This window comes from Pelodiscus sinensis, chromosome 13, assembly GCF_052426305.1.
Source record: "Pelodiscus sinensis isolate ZL-2025 chromosome 13, ASM5242630v1, whole genome shotgun sequence".
NCBI classification, from domain to species: domain Eukaryota; kingdom Metazoa; phylum Chordata; order Testudines; family Trionychidae; genus Pelodiscus; species Pelodiscus sinensis.
Genome location: NC_143064.1, coordinates 3164050 through 3186038, shown reverse-complemented (window position 1 = coordinate 3186038; position 21989 = coordinate 3164050). Strand labels below are relative to the sequence as shown.

The window sequence follows — 21989 nt, the reverse complement described above, 5'->3', positions numbered from 1 at the left end:
TGGTGTCAGCTATGCTTACATATTGTACAGGCCAATCCACACATTTTTAAAAAGTCAGGATTATTTTGAAAAGTGTTTTTATTCCCTAAGATCTAAAGTTCAGCAAACCGCAGTGGACCGCTAGCACATGTTAGCATGCTGCTGTGCATCCAAAGCACGAATACTTTACAGGGGTGCTATCAGGTTGAAACCACTTTCTGATAAGACGCTAACTATGTTTTTTCCCTGAGTTACAGCCAGGTTGGTTTGCATTTTCTTTTTGTTTTAAAGAGTGCTTCCTGCGGTTCTTTAAAAGACCCACATAATCCAAAAGGGAAAATAGACCCCTGCAAATCTGCAGATATCCAATTTATATCCACCGGTATCCTCATCTGTGGATGTGAACGTGGATATCAGCAACTCATTTTTGTGACTACAGATGCCCATGTGGATACAAAATTTTGTATCTGCTCAGGCTCTAAAAACAGTAGTGTCTAAGGTCCTAGACGTGCAGCAAGATCCATGAAGTTGAAACCCTGTACCCTCAGAAAATCATCATGGAACACCAAGCGGGTGCAAAGGGCAACCTCTGGAGGTCCTCTCTATTGTGGCAGCCATGAAATTGGCAACAGGGAGTGCTGTTGCGCATGTACAAAGTAACATGAGTTTTCCATAATCTCTTTAAATAGTTATAGTTAGAGATATTGCTTGTTACACGAGCAGACAAAAAAGGCAGAAAAATGATTTAATTTGCTGTTATCTTATTTCCAAAATATAAGGTTCTCTGTTTAATCTTTCTGAGGGCTTGTACACACTATTACTTATGCTACTATAATTTGTGTCCCTCAGGAGTGTGAATAAGCCACACCCCATAGCAAATTAAGTTATACCAACCTAAGTACTTTTAAGGACAGTCCTGTGTTGGTGGGAGAGTTGGAACTTTGGAAGTGATGTGATTGCACTTTCTCTCATCCTCATAGAGCATCTTCCACAGATGCACTGTGCCAGCGCTCTAGTCCTTCTAGTGTAGGCTAGCCAAAAATATTAACACAACATCCCTAGGAGGCATTGGCACTGAAGGTCAAACCCGGGACCTTTGGTTCCAAAAGAATGAGCTTCTAGTAGCTGAGCTAAAAGTTCCTGTTCTGTTCAAACAAAGGCTGTATAGATTTGAACATTTGTGTGGGACAGCCATATAGATCATTGGTTGTATAAACAAATTTAAAAACTGGGAGTTCTTGTTGTAAGAACAAGCTATATAAAAAAAGGTGATGGTATTAAGTTTTACGTATCAGTGCATGTCAGTAGTAATATTACTTAATTTTCTTCTGGCTATTTAATAGCTTATGGGAATTGACTTATTTGGGCTCCCTCAGTCTAGATTCCACTGAATGGGTGTACACTTAAAAAAAATAAAAAAAATTCAAACCCAATTTGACATCCTCATAATACTCAGCAGAAGAATAGATATAGGGATTCTACCCTAAGGTGGAATCTCCTCTGAGACTATTTAGAAATTATCTCACTATGATGCACTGGTGGAAGACTGGTTGCAGATTTTTTTTGCACTTTGAATTTTTTTATTCTAATAATTATGACAAAGGATTACTATATGTGGAAGATGTAGTATGGACAGATCTCAAAAGATTTGAGTGTCTGTGCTAATTAGACTTCTTCGGTTTCCTTTCAGTGCCTGTGTCTTCACTTAAAGGTGTTTAGGCATCAAGATAGCTATTCTGATCTAACAACTTAGTTGGGAGAAGGCATAAAAGTTTTTATCTAGATGTAGTTACTTAAGATGCATGTCAGGTGGGGTCATTACAGGTCATTTTTACTTAGCTGTATCTTATCTCCCTAGTTCGTTATATAGAGGTTCATTGATGTAAAAACACACCTATTTCTTGCACTGAAAACTTAGCCTAAAATACCTTTCTGAGGTTGAACTTGTAGCTGAATTCAGATTTCATGTACCTTGAGGCTGCACAAAAGCTCATGATACCATCTGCGTGTTTTGTTAGTCTTTAAGGTGCTGCTAGACTATTCGTTGTTTAAGTCACTCCACTTGAGACTTGATGTTGGCAGTAGCAGAGGTGTGCCAAAAAGGCTCCACTGACCCTCAAAGATCTTTTCGTTGCTGGGCTTATTGTGGAGCCATAGAGAAGACGTACCTGTCCTGTTATGAAGTATGTATCTGTGGGGATAGGGGTTGAATTTGAATTTCAGCTAGAAAACGTTTGCAAGATGGACCAAAATTTAGGTCTGTGCTATGGTTCAAATAGATCTGCCTATTTGTTCTGCAGGGGGAAGAAAGGTGGAATGGCATCTCAAAAAGGCTCTTCATGCCCATTTCAAAGTGTTGAAATAGCCTATCCTATGGTTATTTATTTATTTATTTGTATCGCTTAGTTCCTGGAGCCCTATTCATGGACCAAGGCCCCATTGTGTTAGGCACTCTATGAATAGAACAAAGGCTGTCCTACCCCAAATAATATGCAGTCTAAGTACAAGAGCTAAAACAACAGATGAATACAGATTGGGCTGTACAAGGAAACAACGAGATAATACTAGTCAGCATGATAGGTTGTGATCTCAGCACATCTTCAGCCTCCCCTTCCCATTTTGAGACACTTACTTTTTTTAACAAATCAAATGCATGAGGTCTCCGGAGGGAGTGTAGCAACTGAATTATGTTTTTGGAGCTTTGGCTTTTTTGCTGTAAGCTCAGATGTAGTTTAGTCAGCTGTGGCAAACGGAGCATTTTATTTCCTTGCACGGAAACAGCAGTGCTTTGTTGATAGTAACGACACAGTACAGTCATATGATTGCTTGTGGCTTTTGTTTTAAGTTCTTTGTAAATTATGCACCAATTATTGGTGTATGCCAGAGTTGTGAAATTTTTGAGAAGGAGAGACTGAATTCGAATTGTGCAAGTTGAAATTGTTCAGTTTTGGATTTTATGGGGAAAGTCTGAACTTGTATCACTTTTTCCCCAAGCATCTTTGAAATTCATGGAGTATCATCTACACTTATTAGCCAGGATGGGCAGGGATGGTGTCCCTTGCCTCTGTTTGTCAGGGGCTGGAAATGGATGGCAGGAGAGGGATCACTTGATTCCCTGTTCTGTTTACTCCCTCTGGGGCATCTGGCATTGGCCACTGTTTGCAGACAGGACACTGGGCTAGATGGACTTTGGTCTGACCCAGTCTGGCTGTTAGGTTCTTTTTTTCTTCTTTCAATGTTCTTGGTGTGAAAAATGAATTGATAGTAAAATCAATTGTACCAGTGTACATAATTTAAAGATTGCATTACAGGGCTAGGGCTTGATAATCTGACAGAAAAATGAAAAGTTACTTTGGAGACTGCTTTTCCATTTGATCAGCTGTGAATTGATGTTACCAAAACTGGGGGAGAGTGAAATGGATATTCTGAATTAAAGGAGGGGAAAGACTAATAGATAACTTTCTGAGACCAGCAGTCCGATAAATTGACTGCAAATCCTGGCTCAGTTTTGTGAATGTGTATACACACTTCATATCTAGAACTAGGCATGTAATAGTATAGTCGATTAATGGATAAGCAAAAGCTTATTGGTTAATGCTATAGACAACATGCATTCTGCCCCTCCCCCCGCCAGTACATTTTTTAGCAGGCTGGCCAGAAGTCTGGCTCAGTCCTGGCTTGTGCTGGATCCGCTGCTGCGGATCTGTATTTAAAATCTATTAGGAGCCTGGTGAGCAGGCAGCCTGGCTTAGTTCCGGCTTGCGCTGGGTCCAGAAGTTCACACTGCCCTGGACAGGGGCTGCTGCCACCCGCTACTGCTGCCTCTGTATCTGAGGCAACTGCACTGGGCAGCAGATGGATCCTGAGCAGGCTAGTCAGTAAAAGCGGAAAAGGAGCGAGAGAGTATGAAACATTCTAGCAAGGTACAGTTTTTGTCCAAGATTAAGTTCTAGTCTTTTATATGCATGTTTGCATTTTATTTGTTTGCACCCATTTCTATTTTTATTCCTTCAGTTTGGTGTCACTTAACCTACATTATTTAATAAGACTGTTTTATTTCCTCTAAATCAATTCAGTGTTGTGTTTGAAGGGAAGGGTGTGTTTACCTCAGGTAAATTAATAAGCTGTAAAGTCCTGCTGTGAGGGCTGGGGACTGGACTCGATCTCTCAAGCTCCCTTCCAGTTCTAGTGTGCTAGGGTTCTGTGAACAGGCAGCTAGTCCGTGAGGGAGCTGGTTTTTAAACTGGCTACCCTCACAGATCAGCTCCTGCGTGGCACCCCATGTTGCTGCCTCTGATACAGAAGCAGCAGTGTGGAGTGGCAGGGGGCTCCCCGGGTGTGGGGCTGGAGTGCACTGGCTGCTGTCCCCACCCCTGGGGACTGTAAAATAATTGAGGAATTGATGAGAATTGATTAGGTTAATAGACTATTCAATTACTCGATATTTAACAGCCCTATCTAGAGCCCTGCAAACTTGCAGATATCCATGGATATCCACATCAGTGGATATGAATGCAGATAGCCTTGGCTCATTTTTGTCGATATGGATGCGGATACAAATTTGTCTCTGTGCAGAGCTCTACCAGTGACTTAAACGCTTGGGCAGGGCTGCTTAGATCCTAGTAAAGCTAGAAGATGCATGTATAATTAAATCTTGATATTTTTTCCTGGCCAAAAAATTAAAGGTGCTTTTATAATATGTGGTGTGTTGACTGTTCAGTTACCTCAATTGAAATTGATCTACTTTAATTCCACTTAGGGTTGTCAAAACTCTGATCTTAATAATTGGTCTTCCTTGACAACACTAATGTTCAAAAAGTGCTGGTTATTTTACTTTTTCTTGCACAGAAATTAGACTTTCTAATTGTTTATTTAAAAATCTCTTTAAGTAGGAAATTGACAAGTTGACAAATTCTTGCTGTGTAAATATCAGAAACAAAACAATTGCAACAGTTAGCTTTTGTTTAAAGAGACTTTATACAGGAATAGAATAATCAGACCTTTCTCTTTAAAGGGGGTCTTATACTATGGAGTAGGGATGTAAAATATCATTTAATCAGTTATCCGGTTCAACGTTACGTTTAATTGGTTGGCTGCTTAAATGGGTGTGGGTGGGGGGCTGCTCAACTGGGCTGGAGCGACGCCCTGTCTATGGTGTGGTAGGCTGTTTGGCCACGCTGGACCTGGCAGAGGCAAGTGCTGCTCCTGCTGGACTGGGGGCCTGCCATGGCTGCGGGGGGGGCTTTAGATGCTCTAGCCTGGCCAGGCCCTCAGTTAACTGGTAAGAATCCCCCTTACCCGTTAACCATTGACATCCCTACTGCAGAGGTAGAATCATTACAGCACCTTTGTCATTTTTAGCAATTTTGTTGAATTCATCAAAGGCTCTATGGATTTAATGTTACTTGCCTGTCCTGTCTATTTTTATGATTAGGTAATTGTTTTGTTTTTTTCCACAACCACACCTATTATTTTTTTTGTTGGGCTATTCATTTGCAGTGAGGGGCTACCAGTAGCCTAGCAGCAACTAGTAGTTTAATTCTTCATTTGCTTTTGTGTGACTGTTGGAAAAGCTGCTAAATTGTACATTTAATTGATGCACTATTTTTACCTGCAACATAAATACAAATGGGTTTATGATGAGAAACTGCTCAGTGCAGTGTTCCTTTCTCCTTGAACTTGTCAAAGCTTGGCATGGTGGCAGAATAACACTGACCGTGGAGGATTACATCTGTTAACCAGAGAATGATAGGAAGAGAAGGGACAGAGGCAGGAGACAACACCTCGGTGAAAAGCCCAGACCGCCGTCCATTCAGCTGCTTCGAAAGGGGACATTTCTGAGCTTGTTACCATAGTACTATAAGCAGAATTCAGTTATGGACCCATGCTTTGACACCAGTCTCTGGTAAGATGTTGTGAGAAACTTGATATTCCGCAACATCCAGTTGTTGGCAGGAACTTGGTCTCTTCTTCTGCAGAGCTTCCTTGCCACTGAGATAGTTGGATCTCAGCTGTTTTAATTCTCTTAAAACTATATGGCTCCTTAGACATTGTGGGCCACAGAACCTTGCCTACCACTCCAGTAACTCAGCCAGAAATGATGGACTCATTGCAGAAGTGCTCAAGTCTTGATTTAAAGAGTTCTAGGAACAGAAAACCCACCATTTACAGTACTGTGTTTAAAGTTCAAATTAGCAAGCCCCTGTCTCTTGCCACAGAGGAAGGAGGAAAAACCCATAAGGTTATTGTGCTGAAGAAGCTGAAAGGAAGGAAGGCTTTATTACTTTATTTCTCTCCCAATCTCCTGCTTTTCAAAGTAGCAGCTGCGCTATAAAAACCAGACACTGCTGCCTGTAGGTATGAGTAGGCGCTGGTAAAGTGACCAAATCTCCTTAGTTGCTTTCTGTCTATGAAAGCTGAGTAGCAAGGGAAGCACCAAGCTATATGCAGACTTAAAAGGCAACATGGCTTTGCTTATGTTTTGTATGTAGATGGAAACTTCTTATATGCAATAAGGGGTAATTAAAGGCTAACATAGTTTGCTGAAATTGCCAGTTCAAGTTCCCACTTTTGCCAGGGTGATCTTATCACTCACCGCTGACGAGTAATTTTTTTGAGTATTAGCTACTTATTTACATACAGTTTTGATATCTAACAGGCATAATATATAAATGCACAATTACTGCGGAAGTCTCATTGTCACTTATTAAGTGTGATCAAAAATTTGTTGCATCTTTCATTGACAAAGAAACTTTCAGTAAAATAGTTCACGAAACTGTTTTAATAAGTTTGTAACTCTTCATAGGTAAGCAATAATCACTGACCCTAATACCATAATATATCTCCTGAAAGATAAAAGTTTAAAACTTTAGTTGTCTAGTTCTAAGATGTTTGATTTGCAATTTATTTAAAAGGAATTATTCTATTTCCTATACAACAGCCTTGAATGTTGCAAGGCTTACATAATGTGCAATCCTTTCAAATGAGAAACTTCAGGCTTGAGAAACTTGAACTTACAAAAGATGTGAAGGCTACATCCTGGCAGTCTTTCATACTTTAGTTTTCATTTATATTAAGACTCAGGTTACATGGCACTCCAACCTCTCATCCAGTTTACTAAGATAGCCCTAAACAAGCTACTAAAGTTTCTCGAAGAGCTCTAATGGTGAGGTCTCCGAAAGGCTTTCAGTCTCTGTCTTTAGTGTCTCCTCTGTGTTTGGACATGCCGAAAAGCCCACATTTTAAACTCTGAGAAGGGCTTTTGGTGCTGGGAATGGTACCCAATTTTGGTATGTCAGGACACAATAGCCCTTGTCTTCTGGGCGCTGCTGTCAGTTACTTTCCTTCATTCTTCCAGTCTAATCATACCTAACATCTGCATTTAGAATTACGATTTTAGATGTATAGCATCATAGAAATGTAAATCTGGAGGGAGGACAGAGTTATCCAGTCTAGTCCCCTTTGCTCAGGCACCATCAAGTAAACCTGACAGGTGTGTATTTGTCCAGGCTATTGTTAAACACCTCCAATAATGAGGATTCCACAGTCTTCCTTAGAAGCCTGCTCCAGAACTTAGTTACCCATATCTCTAGAAAGGTTTCCCTAAACTGAGAGAGTGCTCCCTTTTGCAGAGTAACTCTGTTATAATTTGTCCTACCTTCAGCGGACATGGAGAACAGTTGATCACTGTCCTTTTTTATAACAGACCTTAACATATTTGAAGACTTATCAGGTCTCCACTCAGTCTCTGAAGACTAAACATGCCCAATTAACCTTTCCTCAGGTCAGGGTTTCTAAACATTTTATCCTTTTTACTGCTGTCCTCCAAATGCTCCAGTTTGTCCATGTCTTTCCTAAAGTGCGGTACTCAGCATTGGACTTAATACTCCAGCTGAGGCTTCATCAGTGTCAAGCAGAGCAGGACAGCTACCTTCTGTGTTTTACATATGACACGCTTGTGAACGCACCACCAAATAGGTGTTGGTCTGTGTCACAACAGCATTGCGGATTAAGGGTGTTAAACTGTGATTATCTGGCTAATCACGTTTGTATCGACTATAAAGTTAGTTAAGTGCTGCTCTGCAGAGCTGCAGTGGGGGAGCTGCAGGAGACAACTCGGACTGGGACTGAGCAGTCCCAGCTCGTGCTGGCTCCAGAGCTACCGGCACCGCGGCTCTGCATTTTAAATGTAGCAAGAGCCGTTGGGCTCTTACTACATCTAAAATGCAGAGGCGCAGTGATCAGTGTGAGCTGGGACTGCTTGGTCCCGGCTCATGCTGAGTCCAGCAGCCCCTGTTCACAGCAGACAGCCCTGTCCTCTGTGAACAGACTGCTCCGGCACCAGCCCCGTTCACGGCAGACAGGACTGGCAGCCGACGGGCTGCTGCCTGAGCAGCCTCTGGCCACCATAAACAGGGGCTGCTTGGCAGCAACAGAACCCGTCTGCAGGGAGGCGGGGGAGAGGGGTCCAGATCCCCACTGGGATCCTAGTGGATAGGAGCTGCTTTGCAGCAGCATCGCCTGTCCCCGCCCTTCTGCCTTGATAGAGGCAAAAGGGCATGTGGCTTTTAAGCTGGCACCCCTCCCCCCCCCCAGCACCAGCTCCTGTCCCCACTTGCTGCCCCTCAGAGGCAGCAAGGGGGAGGAGGGCGCTGCGGAGAACATGAGGACTGCTTGAGTCCCCACTCCCCTCTTGCTTCCTGCGGCACTTCTGCTTTTGAAATGTACCAGAGCCTTGCACGGCTCCTGTACGTTCCAAAAGCAGATGTGCCGCAGTGGGGACTGAAGCAGTCCCTGCTTGTGCCATTTCCCCACTGTGCCTCTGCCTCCCCTGCCCCCCAGCACCAGCTCCTGCTCCCTTCCCCCTTGCTGCCTCTCTCTGATAGAGGCATCAGGGAATGGAGAGGGAGTGACTAGTCGAGTAGACTATCCAAGAAGCATTTTAGTCAAGTTGTGATCCCCTAAAACTCCCAAATCCTTTCTCAGCAGTGTTACCACCTGGCAGCTTAGTCCTCTCTTGCAGTTGTGTATTTGATTTCCCTTCTCCCCTTCGTAAGTACTTTGCACTTGCAAATGCTTATCAGGTAGTCAAGTAGGAACTCAACTAGTCACCCCCTTGTTGCCTCTATCAGAGAGAGTCAGCAAGGGCAGAGCAAATGCTGGTCCCCCCTCCCCTCCCCTCCCACACCATCTCCACAGGGGGAAGCGAGGAAATGGCGTGAGCGAGGATTGAAACAGTCCTGCTTGCACTGGTCCCACTGCTGCTTCTCTCCTTTTGGAATGTACATGAGCCACCTGTGACTCTTGGACATTTCAAAGGAAGAGGCACAGAGCGGAACCAATGCCAGTGAGGACTGCTTCCCTCCCCCACTGGTTCCCTCTGCCTCTCTTCCTCTGAAATGCACAGGAGCTGCAGTGGCTCTTGTACATTTCAGAGGGAGAGAGGCAGTGTGATAGTGAGTGCCCCCCTTCTCGACTTATGGAGTAGTTGATGGAAATTCCATTGATTACTCAGCTGATTAATCAAAATGTAACATTCCTAGCGCCATGCCAAGTACACCTAACAAGCTCTGATACTGTTAGGTTTTTTGTTACTAATAGCCTTTCATAAGCACTTTATGTAGTGTGCGCCAAAGGGGAGCCTGATAATGCTCAACATAGCTGCAGTCTGTACAGTGTGTTCAGAAAAGGGTGAAGGGAAGTTCATAGCTTGTGTCCTGTTGTTAGGGATTAGGGGTCCTTGCAAGTGGAAACTGTTTTGTTGACCTTTCTGCATGCATGGAGGCTTTCTTCCTCAAAATGGCTTAGAATGAGAGACTTAATGTGCACCCTGCAGTATTCTCATTCTCAAGAACAGATTCTATATTCCTGAATGAGGGCGCTTTTTTTTTTTCAGATGGCTGTTATGCTGCATTTACAATGAGGCTAAAGTTTCAATAGAAAGTGTGTGTAATGTTCAGTCAGCTGACAAATATTGTAATGAGAGAGCGGAAGTTAAGTTGAATAGCTGCTTAAGTTTTGTGATAAATGAGGCAGTATTTTTGTTGTGTTCTGGTAACTGTCTTTTTGGCCAGAAGCTCTACATTTTAATAGTTTTGCATCCCAAGTGTTGTTTTTTCACAGTTAGTGTGTGGTGAAAGAAAGTCAACTTCTTATTGCTGCCGTTAAGTGTGTTTTTGTTACGTTGATTCTACTCTGGAAGAATTACTACTGGCACACCCAAGTTGGCAAGCTCTCCTGCTTGAAGAATCTATTGCTTTAGTGTTCTCCCCTCCCTCTAGGAAGAACCCCTCCCTCTAAGGAGATCTATTCCTTCGCTGAATTTTGTTGTCACAATTAACGTGCTTGTTAAGGTAGTGTTTATTAGTAATACTCAACACATAGAACACTAGAAAGGAAAGGGACCTCAGGAGATCATCAAGTCCTATCCCTACCACTTCTGGCAGGGCCAAGCACCATCTACTCTAGATGATTTCTGACAGATATTTGTCTAACCTGCTCTTAATCTTCAATGACTGAGATTGGACAACCTCCCTAGGCAACATATAACGCAACATAGAAGCATTACTTTTTGGCCACTAAAACAGCGTTTGTTATCCACCCTGTTTCTCATGAGAATTGTGCATGAAGGAACTAATGGACAGTCTTAGAAGAGGAAATGAGAATGTGCTTATTAATTCAGCTGTCTGAGTGAGGTATTCTTATCTCTTTCTGGAATTTATTAACATTTTATAGATAACCATTTCTTCATGGTTTTTCATTAGCAATTTTGAAGCCATACTGTGTTCTTGATAGACTTGTGGAACCAAATAGCAAACTTTTATAAAGGGACTTTACATATTCTGTTTGCTGTTAGTGCTGCAGTACTGATCACGTTTGGGCTTTATAGTATGTGTAAAGTAGATAAGAAAACATCTCACAATGAAATAGATATTTTTGTATCAGAGGGGTAGCCATGTTAGTCTGAATCTGCAAAAGCGGCGAGGAGTCCTGTGGCACCTTGTAGACTAACCGAAGTGTTGGAGCATAAGCTTTCGTGGGCAAAAACCCACTTCATCAGATGTACATCTGACCAAGTGGGTCTTTGCCCACGAAAGCTTATGCTCCAACACTTCGGTTAGTCTACAAGGTGCCACAGGACTCCTCCACTTGTGCAGATATTTCTATAGTAGATATGTACATATTTTTCTTATGAATGCAGATGTCGGAGAAGGCTCCTTCTACTACAGTCAGGCCCTCCAGTCCCTTAATTTATGTTTAAATTCATCACCTCCATTTTGGCTTCTCTGCCAATGGAAGCAGGTATCTCAAGATGAATGATTTTGCTTCCTATGAAATGAGATGCTGCAGTTGGGCCTAGTGATGTACTAAACGTGGGAGAAATAAGAATTAAATGTGAGGTTGTTTGCACTGAATGCCAACATTTATGGGGATAGGAACTAGAATAGCTTTTTTGCATTCCAGGAAATACTCAGTTAGAAGAAGATCGGTATTGGAAATATGCATAGTACACAGATACTGAAATGATTTGATAATCACTTTCTGTAATATTACAAAGCTGATGCATGGTGTGTCAATCATTTCACCACCTGGTGTTAAATGCTATTCCTAGATTTTCATCTACAGCACTTAGAGAACTGACTTTGCATGCAGCTTTCCAAAATACTAAAATGATTTAGGAGCACAAATCCCACTGAAAGTCAATGCTTTCGAATATTGCATGTTTTCATCTGTAGTTTGTTGCAAAATCTGCTTACTACTGGAGTCATACTGTTAATTTAGAAATAGACATTAGAGATGAATTTCTAAAGGATTCTTAAATACTTCAGGTGAGTTAAGGGGCCTTACTCTTCAGAAAATGTGAGCACCTGTTTTCTGAAAATGAAATCCTTAAGGTGTCTCAAACTGACTAGCCAAAAGTGGTGATTTTGTGCAAGTCTAATCATGGGGAATGTATACACGTTGTAATGAAAAAAACCTACTCACTTTAAATGCTGTATTAGTAGTATCTGTATGGAAAATGCTAATTTATGGATCAAAAAGTGTCTGATTCGTGATGGTTCACTTGCAATAACAGGTCAGAAAAATAGTTCTTGTACAGTTTCTGAACTTAGTACCTCTGTACATATCTAGTAGGGGTATTAAAATGCTTGTCTGTCTCATGTATACACATGGACAGATTTAGTGTGATTCACTGAAACATATTTTGGAAATGAAGTAGTTTAGTTCAATTTAGATGTACTTTTATAAGATACAGTAAAACTAGGCAACATTTAATCCATTTAACAAAGAGCCTTCAGTTTCTACTTCAAGGCATGTGGAATAACACTTTGTAAAGTGTCTTAATCTTTAGCCAACTATTTTAAGAAGTTTGCTCTTGTAAGAAGTAGGCCAGTTGAAATGTTTACTTTAGCAGCCTTTTTTCTTTATTAAAGCAAGGTAACTCTACTACTGTGCTATTTCCAGCATTACTTAACCACTTCAATCATCCATTTCAGTGTTAGCTAATAGACTTGAGATGGTCATAGAATCCTAGGGTTGGCAGAGACCTCAGGAGGTCATTGAGACCAGCCCCCTGCCCAAAGCAGGACCAACCCCAACTAAATCATCCCAGCCAGGGCTTTGTCAAGCTGAAACATAAAAACCTCTAGGGATGGAGATTCCACCACCTCCCTAGGTCACCCGTTCCAGTACTTCACCACCCTCTTAGGGAAATAGTTTTTCCTAATATCCAACCTAGACCTCCCCCACTGCAACTGGAGACCATTGCTCCTTGTTCTGCCATCCATCACTACTGAGAACAGCCTTTCGCCAGCCTCTTTGGAACCTCCCTTCAGGAAGTTGAAGGCTGCTCTCAAATCCCCCCTCACTCTTCTCTTCTGCAGACTAAATAAGCCCAAATCCCTCAGTCTCTCCTCATAGGTCATGTGCTTCAGCCCCCAAATAATTTTGGTTGCCCTCCGGTGGACCCTCTCCAATGCACCCACATCCTTTCTATAGTGAGGGGCCCCAGAATTGGCCGCAATATTCCAGATGTGGCTCCACTAGTGCTGAATAAAGGGGAATAATCACTTATCTAGATCTGCTGGCAATGCTTCTCCTAATGCACCCCAATATGCCATTTGCCTTCTCAGCTATAAGGGCATACTGTTGACGAGAAGCTGGATATGAGTCCATTGTAATCCCCAGGTCCTTTTCTGCTGAACTGCTGCCTACCTAGTCGGTCCCCAGCCTGTACCAATGCTTGGGATTCTTCCATTCCAAGTGCAGGATTCTGCACTTGTCCTTGTTGAATCTCATTAGATTTCTTTTGGCCTAATCGTTTAGCCTGCCTAGGTAACTCTGGACTCTATCCTTGCCCTCCTTGCCCTCCAGTGTATCTACCTCTTCCCCTAGCTTAGTGTCATCTGCAAACTTGCTGAGGATGCAATCTATCCCTTTATCCGGGTCATTAATGAAGATATTGAGCAAAAGTGGCCTGAGAACTGATACTTGGGGCACTCCGCTTGAAACTGATCGCCAACCAGACATCGAGCCATTGATTGCTACCCGTTGGGCCCGACAATCTAGCCAGCTTTCTATCCATCTTACCGTCCATTTATCCAATCTATATTTCCTTAACTTGCTGGCAAGAATATTGTGGGAGACCGTATCAGAAACTTTGCTAAAGTCAAGGTACATCACATCCACAGCCTTCCCCATGTCCACCAAGCCAGTTACCTCATCATAGAAGTTAATCAGATTGGTCAGGCATGACTTGCCCTTGGTGAATCCATGTTGACTATTCCTAATCACGTTCCCCTCTTCCAAGTGCCTCAAAATAGATTCCTTGAGGATCCCCTCCATGATTTTTCCGGGGACTGAGATAAGGCTGACTGGTCTGTAATTCCCTGGATTGTTCTCTTTCTCTTTTTTTAAAGATGGGCACTACATTTGCCTTTTTTCCAGTCATCTGGGATCTCTCCTGATCTCCACAAATTTTCTAAGACAAGATCATAAGAACGGCCATACTGGGTCAAACCAAAGGTCCATCTAGCCCAGTGTCCTGTGTGCCAACAGTGGCCAATGCCAGGTGTCTCAGAGGGAGTGAACCGAACAAGTAATGATCGAGCGATCTCTCTCCTGCCATCCATCTCCACCCTCTGACAAACAGAAGCCAGAGACACCATTCCTTACCCATACTGGCTAATAGCCATTAATGGACTTAACCTCCATGAATGTATCTAGTTCTCTTCTAAACCCTGTTATAGTCCTAGCCTTCACAATCTATTCAGTCAAGGAGTTCCACAGGCTGACTCTGCGCTGTGTGAAGAACTTCCTTTTATTTGTGTTAAACCTGCTGCCCATTAATTATATTTGGTGGCCCCTAGTTCTTATATTATGGGAACTTTTCCTTATTCACTTTCTCCACACCACTCATGATCTCATGTATCTCTATCATATCCCCCCTTGTCTCCTCTTTCCATATACTGGTCTAAGGCTCTGCAATGACATTTGCCAACTCCCTCAGTACCCTTGGCTGCATTAAATCCAGACTCGTGGATTTGAGTGTGTCTAGCTTTTCTAAATAGTTCCTAACCTGTTCTTTCTCCACTGAGGACTGCCCACCTCCTTCCCATTCTGTGTTGCCTAGTGCAGTAGTCTGGGAGCTGCCCTTGTCTGTGAAGACAGAGGCAAAAAAACATTGAGTACTTCAGCTTCTTCCACATCATCTGTCACTAGGTTACCTCCCTCCTCCAGTAAGGGCCCCACAACATCTCTGATCACCCTCTTATTGCTAACATGCCGGTAGAAACCTTTTTGTTGCCCTTCACATCCCTTGCCAGCTGCAATTCCAGTTGTGCTTTTTCCTTCCTGATTACTCCCCTGCATGCTCAAGCAATACATTTATACTCCTTCCTAATCATCTGTCCAAGTTTCCACTTCTTGTAAGCTTCCAACTTTTAGCCAGGGTGGGGAACATTTTTTGGGTCAGGGCCATTGCCCTCCATGCAAGTAGATTTTGTTGTTCCAGCCATATGTGGGATTTGGGGGGGGGACTGGAGCACCAGCACAGGTCCCCAGTGCTGGGGTTGGGGGGAAGGAGAGAAGCCCTGAGGCTCTGGGGTTGGATCCAGACAAGCTGGAGGTGGTAGGTTCCCCACCTGTTTACAGGAATTCCTCACTTCACGTTGTCCTGGGTAACGCTGTGTCCCTGTTGCGTTGCTTATCTATTAGAGCATGCGCTTGTTTAACGTTGTACACTGCGCGCTTGTAATGTCACTTGACTGCTTGCTTTGTCCACTACTTGCAGGATTTTCTGGAAAAACAGCCTGTTCTTGTGGGGTTTGGAACTAGGTGAGCTGGCAGCCCCTATCAGGTCCCCTAAGTTCCCTGGAAGCTATATGCCCACTCAGCTGCCTTGAGCTGCTCTCCAGAGCCTCCTGCTCGCTGTGGGGAGGGGGTGAGGAGTGCCAACCTCAGGATGTCCCCCGCCTTCCTAAGCACCCCACTTCATGCCCCATCGACCCAAAGCAGGATATCTGTGAGAGCTGGGTATGTGGACTAGGGATGTGGAAGGTTAACTGCTGATTCTTTCTGGTTCCGGCTAACCGGTAGGGGCTGCAACAGCTCCCTGCCTGCCGCGGACAGGGCACTGGCCCAGCTCTGCAGGGCTCGCTGCAGACGGACGTTCCAGCCTGGCCTGAGCAGCCCTTGCCCATGCCTGGCCTGCGTGTGCTGCAGGTGGGGGGCTGCTCTGGCGGTGCAGAAGAGCCCTTGCCTGTTCTCCCATCTGCTCTCTCTTAAACATTGTTTAATTGGTTACCAGTTAAATGGGATTTTAGGTCCCTAGTCTGGACGTCCTGTTCTGCTAACAAGGCAGTGGGCTTGAAGTGGGATCAGCGTACTTGAATGGGCTAGGCATGTCTCTGCCTCTCAAGCACACTCAGCCAGTGTCTCTGTCTCTCACATCCACTTGCCCCTGTGCAGCTGTGTAAATGCTGTGGGGAGGGAGAGGGGTGTTTCAGCATCTTGTTCACTTTCCGTAGGGAAGTGTTAGCAGCTGCTGCCATGTCTGTTGTGTTTCCTCCCTTCTGCCTCAAGCCATGCTGCCTCTAGAGCAGCGGTTCCCAACCTTTTCCAGATGGGGACCCATTTTGACAATTCAGGAAGACTTGGTGACCCAGGGCAACTCAAAAACGGGGGGACGGGAGGGGGCAGAGCCCCCTGGGGAGACACTTGAAATGTAATGGCGACCCGTATTTGGTTGGGAAACGCTGCTCTAGAGTGTGAAGCTGCATTAATGTGTTAACCCCGAGGGGTCAGCTGAGTGCTAGCACATCTAGTAGCAGGCTGTTCCCTGGGAAATATTCCACTCCCTGATACCCGCACCTCAACCAAGCGTCACAAGCATCACTGCTGTGCACATAGTAACTCGCTGTGCATTTTTCCTCTGGGATGTCAGAGGGATTTCATCATGTCACTGTGTCGAATAGGAACAAGCCCCACCCACCCCCAGCCTGGCCCTGCCCAGTACCCAGGTGGAGGGCTGGGGATCCTATGGCTGGGCCCACCTCTCTCCGCCCCTGTCCAGCAGCTGGGCGGAAAGCTTGGCAGCCCAGCTTCACAGATGATTAATCAGCCCTGCCCAGCCAGCTCTGTGCAGGGAGCCCTGAGCCTCTGACTGGGCGGGGCTGACTAATAGCCTGTGAAGCTGTGCTCACGCCAGCTGAGGGGGAGCATTGGTAGGGAGGAGAACTGGGGCCGGGGCAGCCTCTGACCCTCTCAATGGTGGGGGGGGGGGTGGAAGGGCTGACCGTGAGTGATGTTGGCGTGCAGCGGGCGCAGCACCCTAGTTTAAAATGTTTAAAACTTATACTGTTTCTGCATATACTACATTTTGTCTGTTTGAAAAAAAAATCCCTAGAACCTAAACTGCCTGTTCACAGGTCCCGGGGGGGGGGGGGGGGGGGGCATATTAATCTGTAACTTAACCTCTGAAGGAATGAATGATCCTGTGGCGCCTTAAGAGACTAACAAAAAAAAAAAGTATCATGAGCTTTCATGGGCATAGCCCACTTCAGATGAAAGGGGCTAGGGGCCTGGGTACTCCCGTTCACATTAATTCTTATGGGGAAATTGGAGTCGCTTAACATCATTTCCCTTAAACTAAATTTTTCGGGAATGTAACGACAATGTTAAGCGAGGAATGCGAGTAGTTGACTAGATTTTAACCAATAAGCCTAGGCTTATCAGTTCTTGTATAGTTGACTATTCGTTGACATCCCTAACTGGATCTAGGCCCCATTGCTGTGTGGCCCCGCTTCATATGCCTTTCTGGCTTCACTGAAACACTTCTAACTGCTTTCTGGGAAGGGGTTTCTAGTCCTTCGTGCACACTCCCCTTATAGTAGCTCCGTTCAGGTTGTATTTCCCTAATTTTGTTTGAGAAGGTCAGGTGAGACTGTATCAAAAGCCTGATGAAAGTCAAGATGTGCCCATGTCACACCCTCTTCCTCTTCCTTCCCCTCCCCCCTTCCTTCCCTGGGCAAGGCTCCTTACTTTGCTAAAGAATGCTGTTAGGTTGGTGTGACAGGATTTGTTCTTCAACAGTCCAGACGGTTACTTATCTTATTATCTTTTAAGGCTGTGGTGTCCGTCTTGTTCTGGAGCAGTATCTACTGTAGTGGCTACTGCTATAGTGAACTAGCCACACTCCACCAGCCAATAGCCACATGTGGCTAGCATGTTGGACCCCATGGTTTTAAGGGATTACCATTATCTTTCCTGGTACTAAAGTTAAGCTGATTGGTCTAGAAATCCTCCAACCACCTGTTGTCCTTATTTTTCCTTGTATCGATTGGCACTATATTAGTCTTTTTCCAGTCCTCTGGAATCTCTCCAGTCTTTCATGGCTTTCCAAAGATTATCGCTAATGGCTCAAATACCTTCTCGGTCAGCACTTGAGGACAATGGGTCTGAAGTTTTCCAACCTCCCTACCTCAGCCCTAGGGCAGCTTGAACCCCAACCCCCTCATCCCTGGCCCCACCCCAGAGCCCTCATCTTCCTGAACCCTCTGCCTCAGCCCTGAGTCCCTTCTCATGTTCCAATCCCCTCAGCCCCACACCTGCTACACATCACCTCCATATTGGTACATGTAACACAATTCATTCGCACATGGATATACAAAATTAGAGAACACTACTTATACCCTTAATGGCTCTTGGAAAAACTGCCAACTGTCTTGAACTGATTTGCTTTGGATTTGCTTTGTATTGGATCTGAGGCCATGTCTTTGCTTTGGGAAAGATCAACATTGCTGCAGTTGATCTTCTGGAATTTGATTTAGCGGGTCTAGTAAAGACTTTCTAAATCAAACTCAGAGGTGCCTCTGTCAGTGACCAGTTCTCTTGCTCCTGCAGGAGCTTGTTAACATGTACATTCTTGAAATTCATTATTTTTATTGTGATGGTTTCCTCCTATCGTTCCTTAGAATCATGATTCTGGTTTAAGATTTTTGTCATGGATGTTTTTAATAAAATCCTGCCCAGAATGAAGGCAATAAATGACGGAAGCTGGAGTCCTGCTGCCCAGCACTGAAGTCACTGAGGTCAAGTGAAATCATGAAAACCCTGTCCTTTGTGACCAACTTTTAGCCCTTTATCATCCCCTCATTTCATTTATGCCCAAGAGGCTTCTGCTTTCAGATTCTCAACCAGTTCCTCCCTATTTGTCAAAATCAAATCTAGAACAGCCTCTCCACTACAAGCTTCCTCCACCTGCCGAAATAAACTTGTTTGCAGTGCATGCCAAGAACTTGTATAATCGGTACTCTTTTATTTATTTATTTATTTTTATTTTTTCCTAACAGATGTCTGGATGACTTAAAAAAAAAAAAAAAAAGCCTTGTCCACCTCCTCTTCCTAGTTGGATGGTCTTAACCCTACCATGACATAACACTTATTTTTTACTGGTTTTATCTTTACTCAGTCTTTCAACAAGTCTGTTTCCTATTTATCATTTCAACTTCAGTTCAAATATATATATCCTTAATATACATGGCAACGCCACCTCCCTTTTCCCCTGCCAGACCTTCCTGAAAAAGCAATGCCCGTTTTTTGCACTATATGTTGAATAGCTACGTTCTTTTTCAGCAGTACTTCATATCTTCATATGGCATTGTGTGATCTTGAGATCCTTCACTGAATATTGTGGAAAGCCTGGAATAGAGGAAGGTTGATGGAGTTTTAAAGTCATGATCTTTTCTTGAGGTGAGGAACCCAAATTCTTCTGTGGTGACTTCTGGTCCCTGCTTTTCTAAAATATTTGTGATGCCTGTCTGTGATCAGAGCTTTCTCAAACAGTGGTAGGGTGAAGCAGATGTGAGTCTTCTAGTTTTGCTACTTCCTACAGTTCTGAAACGAATCAGAGTACAGTAAATCTGTCACTAATTTGTTTTAAAGCCAAAACTATGAACATCAGCAGAGGCACTGGAGCTCTGTGGGCTCAGGAAGACAGCAGTGATAAAGTTCATACTCTTAATATCAATACATACAACTGTAAGGCCTGGAAAATTACCCAAGAATGAGGACAGGGTGGAGGCCTGTATGCTGAGAAGCAGTACTTCTGAAAGAGTCTGAAAGAGTCCCCCCACTGTCTCTTTGTGCAGGGGGAGGGGAGCCAGCTTAAAAGCCAGTTCCCCCCCAGAACCATTTCCAGTGTGCTGCCTGCCTCCCCTTCCCCCATTACCTCTATTAGAGGCAGCATCCGGGGTGGTGAGGCTGCTACAAAGCAGCCTCTGCCCTCAATGGGCTGAGGCTTGCTACAGGCAGAGGCTGCTCTGGGAGCAGTCTGTGTCCGTGGGGGACCCATCAGGGAGCTGGGACAGAGGCTGCTGCCACCAAGCAGCTCCTGTTGGCAGTGGCCTGGGTTGGCCAGCCCTGGCAGCCGCAAACGGGCTGCTGGACTTGGACCAAGCAGTCCCGGCTTGCGCTGGTCCAGGAGGGTGCGCCTCTGCTCCCGGCAGCTCTTACTACATTTAAAATGCAGAGCTGCAAGGAGGTTGACTCCAGGAGCCGGCACGAGCCGGGACTGCTCACCCCCACTGCAGCTCTGCAGAGTGGTCCTTTTCGACTGATCATGCAGTCGTTACAATTTGTGTTGACAGCCAGATAATTGCAATTTAACTTACTTAGTATTGGCCCTTATTTGCATAGTGGTAATTGGCATGGAGCGCTTCATTTTAGAGGCTGAGTGCCTAACTTATTTTCTTTTTTGTAGCACTGATGCGAGCTTTGTTGTGCATTTAAACCACTGTGACACTTTGTGAAATTATTTTCCAATTCATGCACATGAATAATACAACTCATTTAATACCTATAAATACAAATGAGGGAACATCCTGTTCAAAAATTGTTTTAGGACTATAAGGCTCAGTTCACCGTCTTTCATAAAAGTAACCAGTAAGCCCATACCGTAGCTTATTCTTGTTGCAGTTTCTTCAATACAAAATAGGAAAGTGATACTAATTAAATGATGTTGCAGACTTAGGAGTAATTACTTGCATGAGTTATAGATCTGTTAGTTGCAAATCAAAATAGTGTTCCTCGGTAAGGAGAGTTGCAGCAGTGTGCCCTTGACACAACTGATTCCAGTATTTGCTCCCTATTGGAAAGGTGTTTTAAGATTAAACTTTGAGTGAAGGGGTGATGTTGTAAATTTTGGGTAAATAATTGTGATAGATTTTAAAAATAAAGCTCATGCAAATGTAGGGGTGTAAATATCAAAGCAGTTCACTGGCTAAACAATGACAATTATTTTGTTTAGTCAGTTATCCAGGGTGGGGCTCCTACTATTGCTGTTGGGGATGGAGGCTGCAGCACAGCTGGGACGGGAGCTGTGGTGGTGTGGCTGGGTTCTTGAGATGGGACAGGCACTATGCAGCTGGGAGTGTTTGGCCAGGAGGTGGGGTCGGGACTGCGGGAACCATCTGCCCACCATGCTGCCCTACCTGCTGCCCTGACCTCCTGAAGTAACCGTGTAAGCATTCCGGTACAGTTAGCCAATTAACCTTTTACGTCCCGAATACAAATTGAGAGCTTTCTGCTCAGATCAGGGTATTCTATCACATGTTGGTAATGTAGGCTGTTTCTCCCCTTCATTCCCATGGTAGTTGCATTTCAGTAAACTGTTTGGCGAACGGGATAGATAAACAGGGTCCGGCACAGCTAGGTTAAATCATGAGGCTAATTTGAAAAATGTAGGTCCTGATGTTTCCCTGCTCATTTGATTTCAGAATTCATCCTCACTCCGACAGCAGGAGCAGTAAACACTGGAATGATGGGTGCTGGGGATGTGTCCACACTCTTGGACTGGAAGTGGTTTCCATCCTATTCAGGGTTTTCAGTTGGGTTCAGTGGCTCTCAGCAGCCCCACTATACCAATTGTTCCAGCAACCTGGCATTAGTCACTTGCTGCTTACCTGCAGACTAGCACTTTGTGGTTGCTCTTGTGTTCTTATTGCTAAGTGTTAATGGGTTTCTGTACTCTATTTCTTGATGTCAGTCTGACTTTCTGCTCCATGCTTTTTTGTGTGTGTTCAATTGCAGGTGCATGAACAGCGCAGGAGATAATTTTGCTTTTCAGGGATGATGTGGAGAGAGACTTTGTGAGTAACTGTGCCTAAAAACAAATGTTTAAACTTTATTGCTCCTATGAAAATGAAGTTGAATTTGTTTTCCTTATTCCATGTTGCACTGGATAAGCTTTTAGTTTGTGACAACTGATCATGCTTCAAAGTCTTACTGAACTCAAGAAAAATATTAATTTGAGGTTCATCCCTTCAAAAACAGTTTAAAATGTACTTTGGACAGCATCTTACGTTTGTAGAATAGATTACCCATACTGTTAAAAAAGCCATTGATGGCCGGAACCTACTTACAATGATTGATACATGAGTGAACTTTAGTTTTAACCATGCAATATAAGTTGCCCTACAGATATGAATAATATATAACCAGTGAGGCCTGTT

At 44.0% G+C, this 21989-nt stretch overlaps 1 protein-coding gene across 8 annotated transcripts in view; it reads left to right on the top strand.

The window, feature by feature from the left end:
- KLHL13 (kelch like family member 13) overlaps positions 1-21989 on the top strand; it is a 133780-nt gene that overhangs the window by 1690 nt on the left and 110101 nt on the right. For 3 of the 8 annotated variants that reach the window (XM_075941172.2, XM_075941167.2, XM_025190859.3), the window contains one exon: positions 21568-21626. The exons of 2 other annotated variants lie outside the window; for them this stretch is intronic. In XM_075941172.2, coding sequence (XP_075797287.1) covers positions 21607-21626 — 20 coding nt within the window. In that variant the 5' untranslated portion in view covers positions 21568-21606. Of the gene's footprint in view, positions 1-19113; positions 19231-21567; positions 21627-21989 lie in introns of those variants that run through there. 3 more of the 8 variants (XM_075941173.2, XM_075941168.2, XM_075941171.2) reach the window with 2 other exon arrangements.